Source organism: Radiomyces spectabilis, assembly GCF_025331425.1.
Source record: "Radiomyces spectabilis strain NRRL 2753 chromosome Unknown BYT42scaffold_2, whole genome shotgun sequence".
NCBI lineage: Eukaryota > Fungi > Mucoromycota > Mucoromycetes > Mucorales > Radiomycetaceae > Radiomyces > Radiomyces spectabilis.
The window spans coordinates 268,024-289,161 of NW_026251927.1; the positions used below are offsets into that span (position 1 = coordinate 268,024).

Genomic DNA, 21,138 nt, shown 5'->3' on the forward strand with positions numbered 1-21,138 from the left:
GATCCTTTATACGATCGGATAAACCATCACGGTAGCGTCCTAACAGAGCGGCATCATTCCAACCAGTTTTAACGGCCAGGCGACGAAAAGTTACAGTATATTCAGATGCAGAGGAAGACCCCTGGCGGAGGCGGATCAGGGCAGTTTCAGTAACCAATAATTCGTCCACGACACCAAAAGCAGCACGAAGTTCATCAAGGAACGCAGTGAAGGTCGACATACATGGATCAAGGTCGTCAGTACCTAATTTCTCGAGGTATGGACGAGCCCAGGAGAAAGCAAAACCAGTCAAGAATGAACACAAGAAAATGATCTTGCTAATTTCGGTCGAGTAGCAGACTGAATCATTGAATATGTTCATTTTGACATGGACAATGAAATCTTCGAGCTTGCTTGGAGTTCCATCAAACAAGGGCGGTTTGTTGATGCTGGCAGGGCTTGAGGTCACAGCAACAGGACTCAGGTTTTGGTCAGTACCCATGGCAGCAGGCACCACTGGAGAAATGAGGGGTGAATGAGGGGTGGTAGGAACGGAAGGAGAAGCAAGAGTGAGAGAATCTACAGACAATTGATCAAAAATGGCGGCAATATCAGCGACTGATGATTGCATAAAACAAAATCAGGGCAGGTACAGGAACAGAAAAAGCAGGTAACACAGATGAGTCAAGAATACTGTTATGCACTGATTACGGGAGGATCAGTGCAAGCTGGACAAGAGGGTGGTGTTAAGTGCTTTCGCAAGACAAGGACAAGACAAGACAAGAAAAGGAATACAGTAAAACAGGAACAAGAAACAAGAACGAAATCGGAATAAGAATAGAAACAGGAAAAGAATCAAGACAAGGACAAGACAAGATGGAGAACAAGGTAGTGCGAGGGAATACACACAACACACACAATTCTTGACTGAGGTTTATTTCATGAGAAGAGATCGGATATTTATACTAAAGGATCGGATACAGAACAGGCAATGATAATAAAATAATTTAAATGAAATGCAGAGCATAACATGAGGTAAAGCATAGATCAGCAAAAGGAGAGGACAACGGTAAGAGAGGAATATAGAGACCAAGTAAGGGGTATACGCATGGACCAGCACGGCAACAGTGGAGAGCGTGCTTGGGCCAATAATACACATGGTCGTGCATTATGGCCAAGACAACGTGTACGCAGGAATGGTCATGACAGTAACTTACCAATACACAGTTCCTGCCCGAATTTTTTTTATATATGAAAGATACATTCTCTTCTCTACATTGTCACGAAATTCCAGTGATTGCATTGCAATTCATTCCATTGCATTCACTATTTCAAGATGAGCAGTCAGTTTGGACCATTTTTTCTAATAAAACTAAAAATAAGAAAAATCGTGTTTTTTTTCCTTGCCAATATAATAAACACTGGCGAAATAAAAATATCTTTATGGCAATATTCTCTAAAAAATATACACAAAGCATTCCATATAAAATCGTGAAATTCATTAGCTCCATTAGCTCTACTGTATGTTGCATCTAACGCATAATAGGCAGGTCTGAAGACCACCATCACATTGTATCATTTTTTTGAACACATTTTTCATAGCACTGCAACTTTTTTTTTATTCATAGAAAAAGAGAATTTTTTTCTTTATGCTGTACCAAAATTCTGAGCATTTTACTCCAATTCATCCTAATGCCATTGCCAATTCTGCATGTGATCTATATTAAGAATGGTGCTCAAATGACCTGAAAAATAGTAGCCAAAAAAGTCTGAGAAATAATGTTGTGGTTAGGGTTTCACAACTATACGGGTTGGGTTGGGTCAAGACCTGAACCGACCCGACCCTAGGTCGAGAGAAAAGTGAACCGACCTGATCACGGGTCAATGAGAGAAGTGAACCGACCTGATCACAGGTTATGAGAGAAGTGAACTGACCCGATCACGGGTCAATGAGAGAAGTGAACCAACCTGACCTATAAAGAAGTACAGTTCGGTTCAGTTCAGTTCATATGGGTCAGTGACAGTGAAAAAAGACCTTGGAAAAAATTGGTGGGAAGGCAAGAAGTTTATTTACATCTCTTTCAACTCTTCATTACTTCCATTCCATGTCATAATTAACTACATTTCCTTTGAGAATATCTTCCTTGCAGTTAAGTAAATAAATCAGCCATGTAAGCCAACATTGTTAGTCAGTTTGTTTGCAGAAAGGACTATATGGCTTAATGATGCAAAGAAATAGTCGTCATTATTGGTCTATATTTTTTTTTATTTGGTAAGCGTGGAGATGGAGTGAATGTCGCAAGTAAGTTAACAAAAATAAAAAGAAGTGAACGCATTAAATACAGTACTTGAGAAAAAATTATAGTAAGCATTGAAGATGGAGTGAATGATGCAAGTGGTTAATTGAAAAAAAGGAAAGCTTCAATAATGAATTAGCGCAAGAAGTAGTCGTCATATCTGCTCATATTTTTCTTTAGTGGTAAGCATGAAGACGGAGTGAAATATTACAAATAAGCTAATCGAAAAAAAAAGAAGGCGTTCAATAGTGAAAATAGCGTAAAAAGTGATCGTCATCTCTGGTCTGTATTTTTTTAGAGGTAAGGCACTAAGATGGAGTGATGACGCAAGTAGTAGTTAATCAAAAAAAAAGAAGCTAAGCATTAGAATGGCAAAGGGTGTAAGAAATGGCCGTCATCATCAGGTCGATAGGGAATGAAGAAGCTAAAATAATGTGGCTAGAACCAAGAAAGGGAAGGCCGAACTTGTTTTCCAAAATTCAGTAGCGCGGTAAAATTCTCACTAATCCAATTTCTGTAACTGCTTTTTGTCGTTTGCAAAGACAAAAAAGATATATATATACAGTATGGACGAAAATACGATGGTGAAAGGAAGGTATTACTATATTTTTTACATATACTGTAATAACTATCTCATCACTTGTCCATTCAATCATCATGTCTAGCTTTTCCAGTTCTTTTGAAACCGACGTCTCTGTGCTAATCAGCTCTCAAGAAGAGTTTACTACTGTTGATGTTTTGGAGAGCCAATGAATCAAGCGTACAGTAGTTGGATCTTTACCAATGATCTTGCTCGCCGTGAAAACTATAAAGGCATTCCGCACATTGTCTGCCAGGTAAATTGACTTGATCTTACAGACAACAACTGTCGCTCACCCTTTTTTTTTATAAGGTGAGAGGCTGCTGAAAAGTTTACATCAACAGAGACTATTCAACTAGCAACATCTGCCGACATTTAAAAAACCAGCATGGCATCACAGAAAGTAATGCTGACAGACACTCCAGTGCAGCTGTCAGTGGACCTTTGGACAATTTTGTTGCTCAAAGTAAGTTTCTCTCAGGTGTTTTTCATTTGACAATTTAGTATGCTTACCTGAAAACGTTCCTGTTGTATCTTTAGGCCAATCTGCGACTGAAATAACAAGAGATACCTGGCGCAGTCTTGTTTTGCACTTTTTGGTGAAGAGCCAGTCTCTGTTTACACTTGTCGAATTGCCCGAGTTCTGTCAACTGGTTGCCACTGCTTCTTCAGTGCACAACAGTATGATTACTAAGCCAGTCAACACTGACACCGCTAAGAGAGACATTGCGGCACTTTACGAAGAGAAGAAGATCAAGGTAATGGAGCTCTTACAGCAGCAAGTACTGTAAGTCTCTCATTTACCCTCGATCTTTGGACATTAGAATGGGGGCAAGATTTCTTTGCAATCACAGCCCATTTTATTAATGACAACTGGCAGCAACAGGAGCTTCTGATTGGATTTGAACACCCTAAAGATCGTCATACTGGTGAAGATCTGGCTGATATCTTCTTATGTGTTCTTGAAGATTTTAGGGTGGTGCATCTCTTGTTCACCATAACCAGCAACAATGGCTCGAACATTGCCAAGATGGCAAAGGTGCTGGAGGGACGATCGATGCAGGATGGCAGATTTTTTTTAATAAGGATCACCATCACTTACCTTGCTTGGGCTATATTTTGAATCTTGCCGTCCAAAGTGTCTTGAAAGATGGGTTGCATGCAGAACCGTTGGTTGACAATGAGGAAGAGCATGGCCAATCCAGCAATGTGGTGTCAAAATTGCGAACCAGGATCAAGATGATTAGATACAGTATGTGGAGTAATACAAAAAATGAAAATGAGCTTTTATCAGAGAACTAATTTTACTTATAGATGATCGACCTCGAAGTACCGAAAGTTCTATATTGATTCATGCAAGAGTTTGTATCATGAGGTCAAGCAATTGAACCTTGATGTGAAGACTCAGTGGAATTCCACTATGGTGATGGTGGAGTGAGTGCTGGAAGTACGAGAGGCATACAATGAGACGTACTGTTATTTTTCTGAACTTTCTGAATTTGTGCTCTCAGATGAGGATGTGACCTATTTGTAATGAGTTATTGTCCTTTTTTCGATGTTTTCAGGGATGACAAAGGCAGTTTCTTCATCAAGGTACTGTATAAAATATAGCTTGAATTTTGACTTTACATGACTTTCTGATGGTTTTGAAAATAGGTATCCTTTGATCAACATTGTAGTCTTTGCATACAATGTATTACTCGATCAGATCATGGATTTCCACGATGAAAAAAATCCGCCTGAACTCTCTGAAGCAGCAAGAAGAGCACAGGAAAAGCTGCAGCAATTTTATGCCAAAACAGACCAAAGCTCTGTATATGCGACGGCAACAGCATTGGATCTGCGATTAAAGTACGCGTACTGGATGGAACAGAACTGGGAGCCAGAGTTCATTGTCAATGTAAAGTGCAAAGTTCAGTCAGCTTGGGTGGAATGGAAGGGCCCTGATCATGTTGAGGAAGACAGAAGTGACAACGTGCATGATATATACTGACCGAAAAGATGCCGGGTGCTTGACTTGTTGCAAGCATATGTGGAGGCACCTTTGCTGATTGAGGCCGGACCCAGCAATGACAATGAAGACAGCTGTGAGCTTTTGTTTTGGCAAACTGTGAGGCAAGTCCAGTACCCTCAATTAGCAAAGATGGCATGCAAGTATTTTGCCATTCCAGCAACATTGACGCCATGCGAGCAGTTTTTCTCTCGTGTGAAGCATTTCATTCCTACTGTGCACAATCGGTTGCAACCTGAGCTGTTGAAGCAGAGTATCTTTCTGAACTCATGGCTTTAAGCTCCTCCTTCCATTCCCTTTGGTTTTTTTTTCACCTTTGTTCTTCTTTTTCCTCTTTCATTCACTTTTCTTCTCTTTTCTTTTTTTTTCTGCTCTTTCATTCTCTTTCTTTTTTTTCTCTTACGTTCTCTTTTTATTTCCTTTTTTTCTTCCTTTTTATATCTTCCACTCTCTTTTCTGTATATCTTTTTTTCCCCCTTGCATTCTTTCTTCTATATCTCCCATTTTCTTTATTTTTTATCCTCTGTTTTTCTTTTTTTGTCTTTGCCATAGATTTTCTTTTCATTCGTAATAAATTCTGATTCTGATTCTGCTTCTTTAATTATATCCTCATTTGGAATCTGTGCCATGTTATCACCATTCTAAATCAGATTTATGGGTCACTAACAGGTTACCAGGTCGAGTCAGCAGTTGAACTGTGATGTCAATGGGTCGGGTCAAACCTTGACCCGAACTGGTGGGCGGGTCAGAAAAGGTTAACCCGAACCGTAAAAAAAATCAGTTCGATTCGGTTCAGGTCACTGACCTGCCGACCTGTTAAGGAACCCTAGTTGTAGTGATCAAAAACTGTACTGGCGTGCATGAGATTAATTTGACTATATGGTGTAAGCAGATTTTATTCTTCCAGTATTTTCATCAGCTTGAATATGATCCGAAAGGCTGTAAAATACATGCTAGTATGGTTTTTGATCACCGCATTGCTATTTTCCAGGCTTTTTCAGGTCATTTGAGTATCATTCTTAATGTAAATCACATGTAGAATTGGCAATAGCATTAGGATAAATTGGAGTAAAATGCTCAGAATTTCGGCACAGCATAGGAGGAATAGCCACTACCCTCAGAACGTATCATGTATATTGAGGAACTATCTATATCGAGATAATAAATACATATATCTTTAGATAATAAATGTGTATTTAAAGATACAATTTTTAAAATATTTAAATAAATGATAATTTATTTTTAAAAATATATAAAAATGTATTAATAGTTTTTTAATTGTGTTTTTAAATAAATAAATAGTCAGAGGAGGTGTCTGACATGAGTAGTATAAACGAAGTGTTGCTACTTGGCTATGAGTGTGGTATCATAATGTTGTGAGGTCGTCAACATTCATGATATGTTCTGAGGGTAGTGGCTGTTCCTTATTGACAACCTCACAATATCATGATACTATATCCATAGACAAGTAGCAACACTATATTTATGCTACCTACATCAGATGACTCTACTAACTTCTTTTTTAATTCATGATACATTTAACAATTTAATAATATAGTAATATATTATTTTAAAAAATATTAAAATTTTGTGTTTTTAGATATAATATTTACTGTAATTCTTCTAATATTTTACAATATTATGATGATAGTGATAATTCCTCTAAAGAAAAAAATTCTCTTTTTCCATGAATAAAAAAAAGGTCGTGGTACTACAAATACAGTATGAAAAATATATTCAAAAAAATGATACAATGTAATGGCAGTCTTCAGACCTGCCCATTATACGTCAGATACAACATGAAGCTAATAGAGCTAATGAATTTCACATGGAATGCTTCATGTATATTTTTTAAAGGATATTGCTATAAAGATATTTTTATTTTGCCAGTGTTTATTATATCGACAAGGAAGAAAAATGTGATTTTTCTTATTTTTGGTTTTATTAGAAAAAATAGTCCAAACCAACCACTCATCTTAAAATGGTGAATGCAATGGGATGAATTGCAATACAATCACCAGGATTTCCTGACAATGTAGAGAAGAGAATATACTTTTCATATAAAAAAATTTGGATGATATATACAGTGACTCAGGAAATTGATCCAATGTTCGCCGATTTTTTACTTTATTGCAATTATCTTCACAGCCACCATATCTATCCACCCCAAATAAAAAATATGTTGTAGCTATACTGTAACTCCTATCTTTAAAATAAAAAAAGATGAGGATTCTAGCATAAGTAGATGATGAGTAATCAAGGTTTCCACACGACTGCTCATTAGATCAATTTTCTGAGTTGCACTTACTTATTGAATCAATAATCAATCTGTCCACCTTTGGCCTTGATGACCGCCTCCAAACGTCGAGGCATGGTGGCAATATACTTCTGGCATGCCTCCTTTGTCACCTTGTTGTACCAGATATAATGGACCCGCCTCCATAGCTCTTCCATTGATGTGGGTGCTTCATCATAATCAGCAAGCTGACACTTCAGATAATACCACATATTTTTGATGAGATTCAGATCAGAAGACTAAGGGAGCCACTGAAGTACTTCAATACCCTTGGATTCAAACCATGCTTTTGCTTTTTTGGATGTGTGCTTAGGGTCATTGTCTTGTTGAAAAATGATATCATCAATCTGCATACCATATTCTCGAAGGCTACCAAGCATATCATCCTCCAAAATATCACAGTATAAAGCTGCGTCCAATCCTCCTTCAATTTTGGTAATCAAACCAGGGCCATTGGCAGTAATGCAACTCCAAAGAAAGAGACTGCCGCCTCCATGCTTGGTAACATGATTGACGTTGTGATCTCTAAGTGGTTGCCCCTTCTGTGTCCATGTCCACTGCTTACCATCTGATCCCAAGCGATTGATTTTTGTTTCATCAGAAAATACCACTCTGTTCCAGTCTTCAACAGTCCAAGAATGGTATCTTTTTGCAAAGGCAAGGCGAGCTTTCTTCCTGGAGGGGGTCAAGGGCAAGACGTCAGGTTTATGCATGGACTTATAGTTGTTGGCCTGCAAAAAGTCCCGAATCGTCTGGGGAGCAATAGGCGTGGTGGAGGAGAGTTGTCTGCTGGCGTCCACAGCCGTTTTATACTCCCCAGTGTTGAAGCGTCGAAGGATCAGGCGTCCCAATTGTGTGGTAATCAGCGATGATCGTCCAGCGGAATTAGTGGCAGGAATGCCTAATTGCTTGCGAATTCGTCTGACTGTGGAAACACTGATGTTGAAATGTGAAGCAATAACTCTGTGAGAAACGTTCTCGCGAAGTTGTTGTTCAATGTTGTTGATTTTATCTTGTGAAATCGGATGCATCTACAGATGATCATGTTAATTAGGTCAATTAGGAATCGGATGAAGGAATTGAGCGAAATGGATGCGGATTTCACCTTGAATCGGAATAAATAACTGAAAGAGAAAAAATTCGGCGATTCTATTTACTTATTGTGACTGTCCGCAAGAAAAGTAGGCAACTCAGGAAATTGATCCAATGAGTACTTGTGCGGAAAAAACGATTACTCATCATCTACTTATGCTAAAGACTTCATCTTTTTTTTGTTTTAAAGCTATGAATTAGGGCTACAACATATTTTTTTAACGGAAACGATACGTATGACAGTTGTGGAGATAATTGCAATAAAGTAAAAAATCGGCGAACATTGGATCAATTTCCTGAGTCACTGTATAGTGAAAGCTGCCATATGAATAAAAACATAATAAAAGGACATAGGTTTAGAACATTTTTCCCCTACTGTATAGGCAAAAGCTGTGGTATGAATAAAAACGTAAAAAACTGGCATAGGTTTGGACAATTTTTTCAGCCACTGTATTCTATATAAGAGTTAAAAAATAAATATAAAAATAGACAAGCATAGTGTAGTATTTCTTGACTGTGAGGGTAGTTACTATAGAATAGTATAAGAGCATGCTATTCTAACTTCTAGATTATAGATAAAAAAATATTACTCAATCTGTACTTGAATTTCTTGATATACCATAGAATAGAGACCGTCAGGATAATCAGATGACAGAGTGAGAGAATAATATGGAGATCAATTTCCTTGCTGAGTATTTTGACTTGAACAACTAGAGTTCTGAAAATACTATTGTCAAAAATGATTTCACCCGACAAAATTTTGGAGTGTTTCGCGGCGACACATATACACGCTAGCAAATATCGGTTATATTTATATTAACCCGCACATTAGATGTTTCATTAAAAGGTCTTTTTATAAATAATAAAAATCTAACAGCTCCATTTATGTTTGTTGTTCAAACATTTTTGAACATAAATAATAGCGTTGGCCTTAAATTATAAGTATACAGTTACCCACATGTGCGCGTTCTTGGAGTTGGACAATATTCCTTTATAAGCCTATAAACTGACGGATTATAGTGTACAAGTGACAATATTTGTTACGTGATTGTGGCGTACATTAATACGTTGTACTCGAATCCAAACAGTAAGCCATCCCATGGTTTGTAGGTGTGGATCAGGGTTCTTTATCAAGTCGGGTTGAGTTTGAGCCTACAGTGGCTCCCCGCTTTTTTCAACCTCAAATATTTTCCAAAACATCTATATTTCACGGTATATTAAGAAAGTCAACCTACTGTAGATCGTGGCTTAAATCGCTCACTAGAATTGTCTTTTTTCATAACTGAAATATTCACAGTTACTGACTTGCATTCTTAATGATTTTATTATTTCACTGCAAACTTACTGTATATACTGTACAATACAAATGCACTATTTTGCTCTGTGGTTCTAATAGATCTTGCATACTGTAGCTAGTAGTGGGCAGTGCATTGGAGGTAAATATTGGAAGGTTCGGTTGTTGTGTCTTTTTTTCTAGTTGTCAAGGTACTATAATTTATAAACGTCATTAGCTCTATATTGAATTCGGTACATAATGATGGACCTGGGGACCACCATCACATTGCATTTTTTTTTATCAGTAAACTAGCAATTATTTAGCTACCATTTTTTATTTACACACTTCCTTCTTTTCTTCTGAAATTTCAGCCATTTTACACCAATTGTTCCCCATCTTTTGCTAATTATGCATTATACTGTATACAGTGGGGGAAAAAATGGTCCAAACCTATGCCCTTTTTTTACGTGTTTATTCATACAGCGGCTTTCACTATATGTACTGTCCGAATTTTCTTTTTATATGAAAAGTACATTCTCTTCTTTACATTGTCGCGAAATCCTGATGATCGCATTGCAATTCATCTCATTGCATTCACCATTTCAAGATGAGCAGTTGGTTTAGATCATTTTTTCCAATAAAACCCAAAAATAAGAAAAAGCGTTTTTTCACCTGTTTTTCTTCTTGCCGATATAATAAATGCCAGCAAAATAAAAATATCTTTATGGCAATGTCCTCTAAAAAATATACGTGAAGCATTCTGCATGGAATCATGCAATTTATAAACTTCATTAGCTCCATGTTGAATTCAGTGCATAATGGGCAGCAGATCTGGGGACCACCAGCACACTGCATCTTTTTTTTCGTCAGTAAACCGGCAATTATTTAGCTGCCGTTTTTTATTTATTTTTTTGTTCGCACGCTTCCCACTCTTCTTCTGGAATTTCGGTCATTTCATACAAACTGTTCCCCAGCTACTGTCAATTATGCATCCTTTGTCAATGGCGACGTTTTGCATAAAGCACTTTATTAAAATCGAGTATGCTCACCCTTGGCCCTCAGAACAGTTTGCACATGAGCCGGCATACTCTCAACATATTTTTTACAAAGTTCCGAAGGGAATGTGTTCCACTGATCCTCAACACGAGTCCACAATTCGGTAACCCCACTGGCTTGGCAGTCATAATAGCTCAATTTGAGCTTAAGATGATGCCATATATGCTCAATGGGGTTCAGATCCGGTAACTGGGCCAGCCAAGACAGAACAGAAAAATAGCACGAATTCAGGTAGTCCTTCGTACACTTGGTGGTATGCTTGGGATCGTTATCATGTTAGAAGATCATTGCATCTTCGTCCAGGTCGTAATGCTCGATTGAATTATACAGAGTGGTCTTCAAAATCTCTACGTAATCCTCCTTCTTCATTGTGTCATCGAAAATCTGACACGCATAACCGAGGCCTTCATATGTCATGCAGCCCTATAGCATGATGTTGCTGTTTCCGTGCTTGACAGTCAGATCCAGATAATGGGGCTTCAAGGGATCACCCGGCTTAACCCAGCAGTATTTGACTCCATCCAAGCCCCAGACATTGATCTTAGTCTCATCAGACCACACCACTTATTTCCAATCGTTGACTGTCCAGTGCTGATGAGCTTTGGCCCAATCCAATCGCGCCTTTATGTGTCTCTTGGTAAGTAATGGTTTTTTGATTTTTATGCGAGCTTCGAAACCAAGTTGCTTCAACAGATTGCACACTGTTTTACATGTGCATGATGTCCCCAGCTCCCTCAAATATTTCTGAACAGCAATGGCAGTGGTAAGCTCGCCAGAAAAAACCTTCCGGCGCACTGAGGCAATGGTTGTTGGTGAAAACAACAATGGTCATCCAGCTTGCATATTTTCATGTTCCGGGAAGTACTTCTTTACATACTTGGAAACAGTACTAGGAGACAGTCTCAAGGCAACGGCGATTTTTTTATAGCTCTCACCTCATGAAAGCCGCACTCAGAGGTTGTTGAGCTTGTCAGTGGTAAGTTGGGATGGCATGTTAGTAAGATGAGAAAAATGAGGTTATCACAGAGGATGAGGTTAATCAGGACCACATGGCACAACTGCTTTTATACTTTCCACGTTTCTGTCAAATTGAACATCATCTACAATACTATAAAAGGCTTGCCAGCACGGTTTTTTATTAGCACAAGATTATTTCGCATGCTTTTCGGCTGCTTTTTTTTCGCATCATTTGAGTACCTTTTTTAATGAAGATCATATGCGGAATTGGCAATGGCATTAGGATGAATTGAAGTAAAATGCTCAGGATTTCGGGACAGAGTAAAGAAAAGAATTCTCTTTTTTTATGAATAAAAAAAAGGCGCAGTACTATAAAAAATGTGTTTAAAAAAAACGATGCAACGTGATGGCGGTCTCCAGACCTGCCTATTATACGTCGGATGCAACATGGAGCTAATGGAGCTAATGCATTTCACGATTTTATGCAAAATACTTCATGTATATTTTTTAGAGGACGTTGCTATAAAGATACTTTTATTTCGCCAGCATTTATTACTGTATATCGGCAAGGAAGAAAAACGTGCTTTTTCTTATTTTTGGTTTTATTGGAAAAAATGGTCTAAACTGACCACTCATCTTGAAATGGTAAATGCAATGGGATGAATTGCAATGCAATCACCGGAATTTTGCGACAATGTAGAGAAGAGAATGTACTTTTCATATATACTGTATAAAAAAATTCAGACGGTATAGTACATATAGCAAAAGTTGCAATATAAATAAAAAGATAAAAAAACAGCATACAGTAGGTTTGGACAATTTTTTTAGTCACTGTAATAATACTGATTATGCCCACCCTTGGCTCTCAAAATAGCTTTCACACAAGTAGACATATTTTCAACATACTTTTTATAAAGCTTTGAAGCGAATACTGTATATTCCACTGATCCTCTACATGAGTCCACAATTCAGTAACTCCACTGGCTTGGCAATCATACTGTAGCAGCTCAATTTGAGCTTGATGTGATGTTAAATATATTCAATGGGATTGAGGTCTGGTGACTGAGCAGGCTATGACAATATAAAAAAATGGCACGAGTTGAGGTACTTCTTGATATACTTGACAGTATGTTTTGGATCATTATCATGCTAGAAGATCATATTATAATATTTTTGTTGATCTGATAATAGTTGATGATATTCTGTAAAGTTGTTTTCAAAATATAGTACTAACATAATCTTTCTTCTTCATACTATAGTACCATCAAGAGTTTGACAGACATATCCAAGGTCTTTATAAGTCATGCAGTCTTATAGCATAATATTGTCTTTTCTATATTTGATAGTAAGATCCAAATGATAGAACTTCAAAGGATTGCCAGGCTTGATCCAGCAGTATTTGACTTCATCTGAGCATCAGATGTTGATTTTGATCTTATCAGACTGCACAACTTGCTTCTAATTATTGACAGTCTAATATTGATAGGCTTTGACTCATTCTAGTCATGCCTTGATATACAGTACTTCTGATAAAGCAATGGTTTCTTGATTTTGATGTGAGATTCAAAACTGAGTTTCTTTATCAGATTACATATAGTTTTATATGTGCATGATACCTCCAAATCTCTAAGATATTCTTGCATGGCAACTGCAATAGTAAGCTTATCAGAAAAAACCTTTCAGCACATTGAAGTACTGTAAGAGTTATTTTAGAAAATAACATACAGTGACTCAAAGAATTGATCTAATGATCGCCGATTTTTTACTTTATTGTAAATATCTCTACAACCATTATATATATCGCCATCGTTAAAAAAATATGTTGTAGCCCTTATTCATAGCTCTGTAACAAAAAAAAGATGAAGTCTCTAGCATAAGTAGATGGTGAGTAACCAGTATTTGCATGCGACCACTCATTGGATCAATTTATTGGGTGACACTTACTTATTAAATTAATAGTTGATAGCACCACCTTTGGCTCTAATAACTGCTTTCAGGCGGTCAGACATACTGTAGTAGCAATAACCTTTTGGCATGCTTCTTTGGTAATTTTATGATACCAAATATACTGTAAGCAACACGATCCCACAGCTCTTTTATGGACTTGGGTGCTTCATCATAGTCAGCAAGCTGACATTTCAGATAATATCACATATTCTCAATTGGATTGAGATCATGAGAGTAGAGAGGCCATTGAAGTACTTCAACATCCTTTGCTTCAAACCATTCTTTTGCCCTTTTGGATGTATGCTTAGGATCATTGTCTTGTTGAAAAATGATATCATGAAGATCCATACTATAACTTCTCAGACTACCAAGCATGTCATCCTCCAAAATATGGTAATATAATTCTGAATCCAACCCTCCTTTAATTTTGGTTATAAGACCAGGACCGTTTGCAGTGATACAACTCCAGAGAACAAGACTGCCACCACCATGCTTGACAACATGATTAACATTATGATCTCCAAGCGACTTTCCCTCTTCTCTCCATATCCATTGCTTACCATCAGAGCCCAAATGGTTGATTTTTGTCTCATCAGAAAACACAACCCTTTTTTAGTCTTCAACTGTCCAGGAATGATACCTTTTAGCAAATGCCAGGCGAGCCTTTTTTCTAGCAGCAATTAATGGTAATGCATTAGGCTTGATCATTGACTTAAACTTATTCTTTTTTCAGAAAGTTTCAGATCGTCTGAGGGTAGATAGACACTGTAGCAGAAAGTTTTCTGCTGGCGTCTGTAGCATTCTTATATTCACTAGTGTTGAATTTCCAGAGGATGAGGCGACTCAAGTTGGTGGTGATTACTGATGATCGTCCGGAGGAATTACCAGCAGGAATGGCTAATTACTGATGAATGCAGCCAACAGTACTGACACTGACGTTAAAACGTGAGGCAATAGTGCGGTGAGGAACGTTTTGACAAAGTTGTTGCTCAATGTTGTTGATCTGATCTTGGGAAATGGGTTGCATCTACACAGAATGTTGCTACTGTAATGAGATAATAAAGAAAGATAATGAAGGTAGAAGACAAAAATTAATCTCTTTTTATATCTTTTTGTGACTTAAATGACTCATTATGACTCATAATGACTCATAATGATACTTATATTTCTTTTTAGATTAGATTATCATAAGAAAACTCAGAAAATCTGATCATTTAATGTAACTGTCAAAAGGGTTCGCATGTACTAATTAACTTTGATCTGAGTTTACTCATCCAATAACAAAGCTATGAACTTCAAATTTGGCTTACTAATAGAAGTAAACAATGTCTATTGAATGGTGTGACCGTTTGTGACTAGCATTCGTAGTTCAAAAGTTACAGGCAAAAAACTGAATTTTTTACGACAATGCGAACCCTTTTGACACCCACTGTATATACTAACACAATTTTTAATCACTGCAATATTATTTTTTAGGCTTTTTTGGCTACTTTTTTTTTAATGTCACTTGAGTATTATTTTTAATGAAGAATACATGTGGGATTGACAATGACATTAGGATAAATTAGAGTAAAATGTTTGAGATTTTAGTACAGCATAAAGAAAAAAATTCTTTTTTTCTATGAATAAAAAAAAGTCATAATACTATAAAAAACATACTCAAAAAAAAGATGCAGTGTACTGACTGTCTTCAGATCTGTCCATTATGAGAAACAATTATTATTATTAATAATTGTTATAAATATTAAATTTCAAAATGAATATTGAAAAATATGAATTTTGAAATATAAAGGTCAATAAGTATTATGCCTCTTACACAAGTGTAGTGCAGTGTAACTTGACTATGAGTGTGATTAGAATGGTATAGAGGTATGCTAATTCTAACATTTAAGATAGAGGGTGTCTTCCTTTTTATAGATAAAAAATGTTGCTCTATGTATTAAATTCAATCTAGAGCTATAGTGACTCAAATTATTTTTTCAATGTTGTGTAAATAGTCGGTTTTCCAAATAAAGTATGTCATATTTTATATCATCTGAAAGCTGAAGGTTCAAGCTTTCTAACGAGCTAAGCCCCATATTTTTAGCATGAATATGAGCAGAGATATAAGCCAAAACATAAATTTTACCATTGAAAAAATTATTTAGCTTGCTGTTCAAAGATAGAATTTTTCACCAATTAGCAGTCATACACTATTTGTTTTGCCGTAAATAGCCAAAAGGTTCGCTCTTTTTATTTTTTCTCTTTCTCTCATCCTAAAATCTGACAATTGATCCTGTAATTAGCATCCTAATTACTAATCACCATCAATAATCTGTAGATTCTACAACATGAAAGTCATTTCCAATAATATCTACAACATTATTAAAGCACGTCTGTTATATACCGATTACGGAAGAATCAGTGCAAGCTGGACAAGAGGGTGGTATTAAGTGCTTTTGCAAGACAAAGACAAGACAAAACAAGAAAAGGAATACAGTAAAACAGAAACAAGAAATAAGTCAAAATCAAAACAAGAATAGAAATAGGAAAAGAACCAAGACAAGAACAAGACAAGATGGAGAACAAGATAGTATGAGAGAATACACACAACACACATAATTCTTGACTGAAGTTTATTTTATAAAAGAGATTGGGTATTTATACTAAAAGATGTGAAACAGAAGAGACAATGATAATAAAATAAATAAATGAAATGCAGAGCATAACATGAGGTAACGCATAGATTGATAGAGGAGAACACAAAAGCAAGTATAGGGGTAAGCACATGGATCAGCATGGCAACAGTGAAGGAGTATACTTAGATCAATAATGCACATGGTCATGTATTATCACCAAGATAACATGTGCGCAGGAATGGTCATGACAATGTCTTATTGCTAGTGAGCAGTTTCACATATAACTGGTGTCTCAATTGCAATGATTTTATGAATTGCTAAGAATCAAAATGTGGCTGTAAACTCAAGCTTAGTGACCACTATGCATGCATTGTTCTTAAGAGATTTTTGACTGGAGCATACACTACTGCTGTGGAGGCTGCTGAGCAGTTGGCTGCTAAGTTTATACTTGTTTACCCTCAAACAATCCAAAATCTTTTGCATGCAGCCAATTTCAAGGCTATGATTAAGAAGCCTGCATTGTTATTGACTTCTACCTATAAGAAAGCTTGTTTAGCCTTTGTCAAAAAGTATAAGGACTGGACAGTTACTGACTGGAAAAGTGTTATCTTTGTGATAAACAAAGGTAAATAGATTGGGTTCAGATGAATTGCTTTGGTCATGGAGAAACAGTGATACAGTATGCCTTTTCAAGATTACAATGTCAATTATACATACAAATATAGTGACAGATCTTTGGTTCTTTGGAGCTGTATCACAGCTGAAGGCCCTGGCTACAGTATACTGTATTACTTAGATTCAAGAGACTATGAATTCTACACTTTATTATAAAATCTTAGAAAATGACTTGCAAAAGACCTTAGATGATTATCATCTGTCTCTATAGAATATTATCTTTCAATATAATACTGTAATGATCTTAAGCATACCTCAAAAATGACTCACCAGTGATTAAAGAATTATGAGGTGAATGTTTTAGATTGGTCTGTATATTTTCCAAACTTGAACCTAATTGAAAACCTATGGTTTTACTTGAAGTGTCTGTTGTATAAATAGGGTTCATACAGTATATCACTATATAAGAATTATCTCGGTTTAAGCAGATAAGAGACTCTAGAGTAGTTACATACTATTTGTACATTAAAATCCTGATATTAGTTATTATCTTTGAATATTAGATATTAAAGAGATGATTTCTTTCGAGAATAAACAACAGTCTTATCATACTCAATGTCTCTATCTATCTATACAGTATCACATTTTTTATAGTGAATACTACCAATATGAACCCCACCCATGAGAATTCGACTGAGATGCATGCATCTAAAGACATGCCAATAATGGATGCATCAGATACATCCACTGATCAGGGTTCTCTTATGGCTCAGTCAACTCGAGTATTCAAGTATGTTTCTCTGACTGCCGCACTCAAATGCTATCTGGAGGGTTGCCAAAAGGAATTGGAGGAGTTATTTATTTAGTTGGGTACTCAACAACATCCTGCAGACAAAGCAGGCGCTGTTAGAGATAAGGCCTACAAACTCTTGGCAGAGAGAGAGTCTCTCTGTCAACTTCTGACCAGTTACAGTATAACATTCTGAATATGAGAAATCCACTTCAGTCCTCTGCTTGGGAGAGTAAGATTAGGGATTCTTATCCTATAAAGAGTATTACAGTAAGAGCCTAAAGGACATTCTTTTGTTCTAATGACATAGTTGTCCCTGGACCTTGAATAAGAATAGAGATGTTTTCACTTTGGTGGAGCATTTCTGTGCCAATTTCCGTCACCTGTTAGTTCAAACCAATTATGAGCTTGATCAACATTAGGAAAAATAGTTTATGTTTGTACTTCTGGACCAAGCAGATGATTGGTTCAATGTAAATGTAGCGAACTGTGATTTAGGATGGAAATAGACATGCATCTCTTTAAAGAATGTTATAAAAATCCCAACTACTACTACAGTATATAACAAAGCAATAAAGAAAATTGTCATTATGAAAATGAATGGTAGTGAATCCCTTACTTGTTTTAGTGAGCATTTTTTACATGCTTTGAAAGAGTGCAAACTCACTGACAGTCCTCTGGCTGCTGGTGTTTCCAGATAAACATAACTGTATACAGTATCTACTATATCATTGGATCGGTGGCCTGCTTTTATCCATACATTTTTTAGGTGGAAATCAAATGAAGATTCATATATTGATTGTTATCAAAGTGATATTTATTATCTTCAATTGAAGCATAAATTACAATATACAGTATAAAATAAAAGTGTAATGTAAGAGAGAAGTAGAGAAATAAAAGAGTTTACATAAAGTAAATCTACTGTATAAACAAATAAAAAATATACAGTATACAAATTTTATTAGGCCAAAAAAGGAGACAGAGTAGGAGGCAGAAAACTAAGGGAAGAAATGTAGCTATCATCAAACAGCCAAGAAGTGGCTAAAAAAGAAGCAAAAGTTGAGAATCCTTCTCCAGATGACAAATTGCCTAAGAGTGAGTGGTACAAAAAGAGAAAATAGTCTTTCTAGTGGCATGAGAAGCATGACGACAATCTCTGTCTATCAACAGACCAAATCCTAGCTTCCAAGAATCAACGAGCCATAGGAAGTCTACATCTTTAAAACTGTCAACACACAGTAAAGCATCACCAAAGGCAAACTGCTTAATATTATCCTGATCGACAATGTATTTACATACAGTAGCCAGAAAGTGGGACACTGCAATAAGAACTTGTCATTACAGATGACCAATGGGCTGAGAATAAGCAATATGGATGATATTGTCCATACACTGTTCTAATGATCTTTTTTTTTATATTTTTTTTCTGTTTCCTGTCATCTTTTTTGATATTTAACTGGGTCAAACCAATGAGGGCCACAGCAATCATATGGCACTTTGAGTTTACTGTATACTGTATATAGTGCGAAGGTGACTTCTTAATGTCATTAGTGTTAAGAAATGATTTTAGCAGTATATATAGAAGAGCTTCATTTTTACAAAAAAAAGAGTTGTATAAGGAAGATGGTAACAAAAAAAAGAAAAAGTAAGGAGGTTTACCTGATATGCTTCATTTTGATTGACTACATTAAATAGGAAATACTAGTTTAATTCGAATTAGAAAATACCAGTTCAATCTAAAATAGGGAATATCACTTTTTAATACTGTAGTGTTGTTTCAAAGTATGCAAAACAGCTACTCCCTAATCATACTAATGGTGATGCTGGGCAGCCATCACTTTTCTCGAAGATCATGGCCACCTCTATTCATAGAAAAGTCCTCACAGGAGAACTTAAGACTGCTTTGAGGTATACAAGTACTGTCTTGGGTCTCAGCATTGATTGCTGCTACTCATCTATCCATAATCTGATGAAGAGATTAGGCTTCAAATCCCACTTTAAGATAAAGAAGCCTCTCCTTACTGCCAAGCACAAGAAGGTAAGACTGGAGTGGGCAAAAGCCCACCAAAATTGGACTATTGATGACTGGAAGCAAGTTGTTTGGTCAGACAAGACTAAGATCAACGTCTGAGGTTCTGATGGTGTCAAGTACTGCTGGTCACAGCCTGGTGATCACTTGAAACTCCATCATTTTAATCTTACTGTCAAACATGGCAAAGGTAGAATTATAATGTGAGATTGCCTCACTTATGAAGAGCTTGGATATGGCTGTCAGATTTTTGATGATACTATAAAAAAGAAGGACTATGTCCATATCTTGGATACTACTTTGCAGTGCACAATCAACCATTTTGGCTTTACTGAAGATGCCATAATCTTCCAGCAAGACAATGATCTGAAACATATCAGCAAGTACACTAAGGCGTACCTTGAGTTGCAACAGTATTCTGTTTTGCCCTAGTCTGCTTAGTCGCTGGATCTTAATCCGATTGAGCACATCTGGCACTACTTAAAGTTGAAATTGAGTGCTTATGATTGCCAGGCTAAAGGTGTCTATGAATTGTGAGATCATATGGAAGTAGAGTGGGAAACTTTTTCTGTAGTACCTGCCACAAGTACAGTACTGTATATTAAGAGTATGTCTGCACGAGTTGAAGCTGTAATAAAGGCTAAGAGTGGACATACAGTACCTGTTATTAGTTTGGATTTAACTAAAGACAAGAATGGTTCTCGAGATACCTTTATGAAGTAATTGAAATAAAAATAGAAAGTAACTGACGTGAGATGACTGAAAATGTGCACTATAATAAAAAAGTGGTTGCTGATTATAGAAATAGAAAAAAAATTGCAGATTTTATATGGAAAATCCGTCCAGCTATAAAAACATCAAAAATCACAATCTTGAGAACCATTTTTACTACCACTATATTTTATACAGTAGTTGGTACTGTAGATGCTGAGATATAATGTTGTAAAGCTAAAAATTGCAAACATAGAGCCACTTTTGATGACTACTTGTTATGACCATTCCCGCATACTGTACATGTTGTCTTAGCAATAATGCATGACCATGTGCATTATTGGTCCAAGCACACCTTTACTGTTGCCATGCTAGTCTATGTACTTACTTCTATACTTGTTCTTATAGTATGTTCTTCTCTATCATTGATCTACAGTATGTGTTACTTCATGTTATGTTCTGCATTTCATTTATTTATTTTATTATTGTAGTCTATTCTATTTCGCATCTTTTAGTATACTGTAAATATCCAATCTCTTTTATGAAATAAATCTCAGTCAAGAATTGTATATTCTCTCATACTATTTTGTCCTTGTCTTGGTTCTTTTCCTATTTCTATTCTTGTTTCTTATTTCTGTTTTACAGTATTTCTTTTTTTATCTTATCTTATCCTTGTCTTATGAAAGCACTTAACACCATCCTCTTATCCAGCTTGTACTGATCCTTCTGTAATCAGTGCATAACACTACTCCTATAACATGTGGTTAGCTTTAGACTGTGTTTTCATATACTGTTGTCTTCCTTTTTCATACTGTAGTATCATTAAAAATCTGGCAGCCACAGTACTGTAGTACTTGTACTATATACAGTACCTCAATAGCAGT

The 21,138-nt window shown here is 36.3% G+C and overlaps 1 protein-coding gene across 1 annotated transcript; it reads right to left on the bottom strand.

Annotated features, from left to right (window-relative positions):
• Positions 1-250: 250 nt before the first annotated feature.
• On the bottom strand, positions 251-433 carry BYT42DRAFT_484470 (uncharacterized protein; the record flags this gene model as incomplete). Its single annotated transcript, XM_051563735.1, has 1 exon — positions 251-433. A coding segment is annotated over one exon (183 nt), but the record flags the coding sequence as incomplete, so codon positions are not given.
• Between the last annotated feature and the right edge of the window lie 20,705 nt (positions 434-21,138).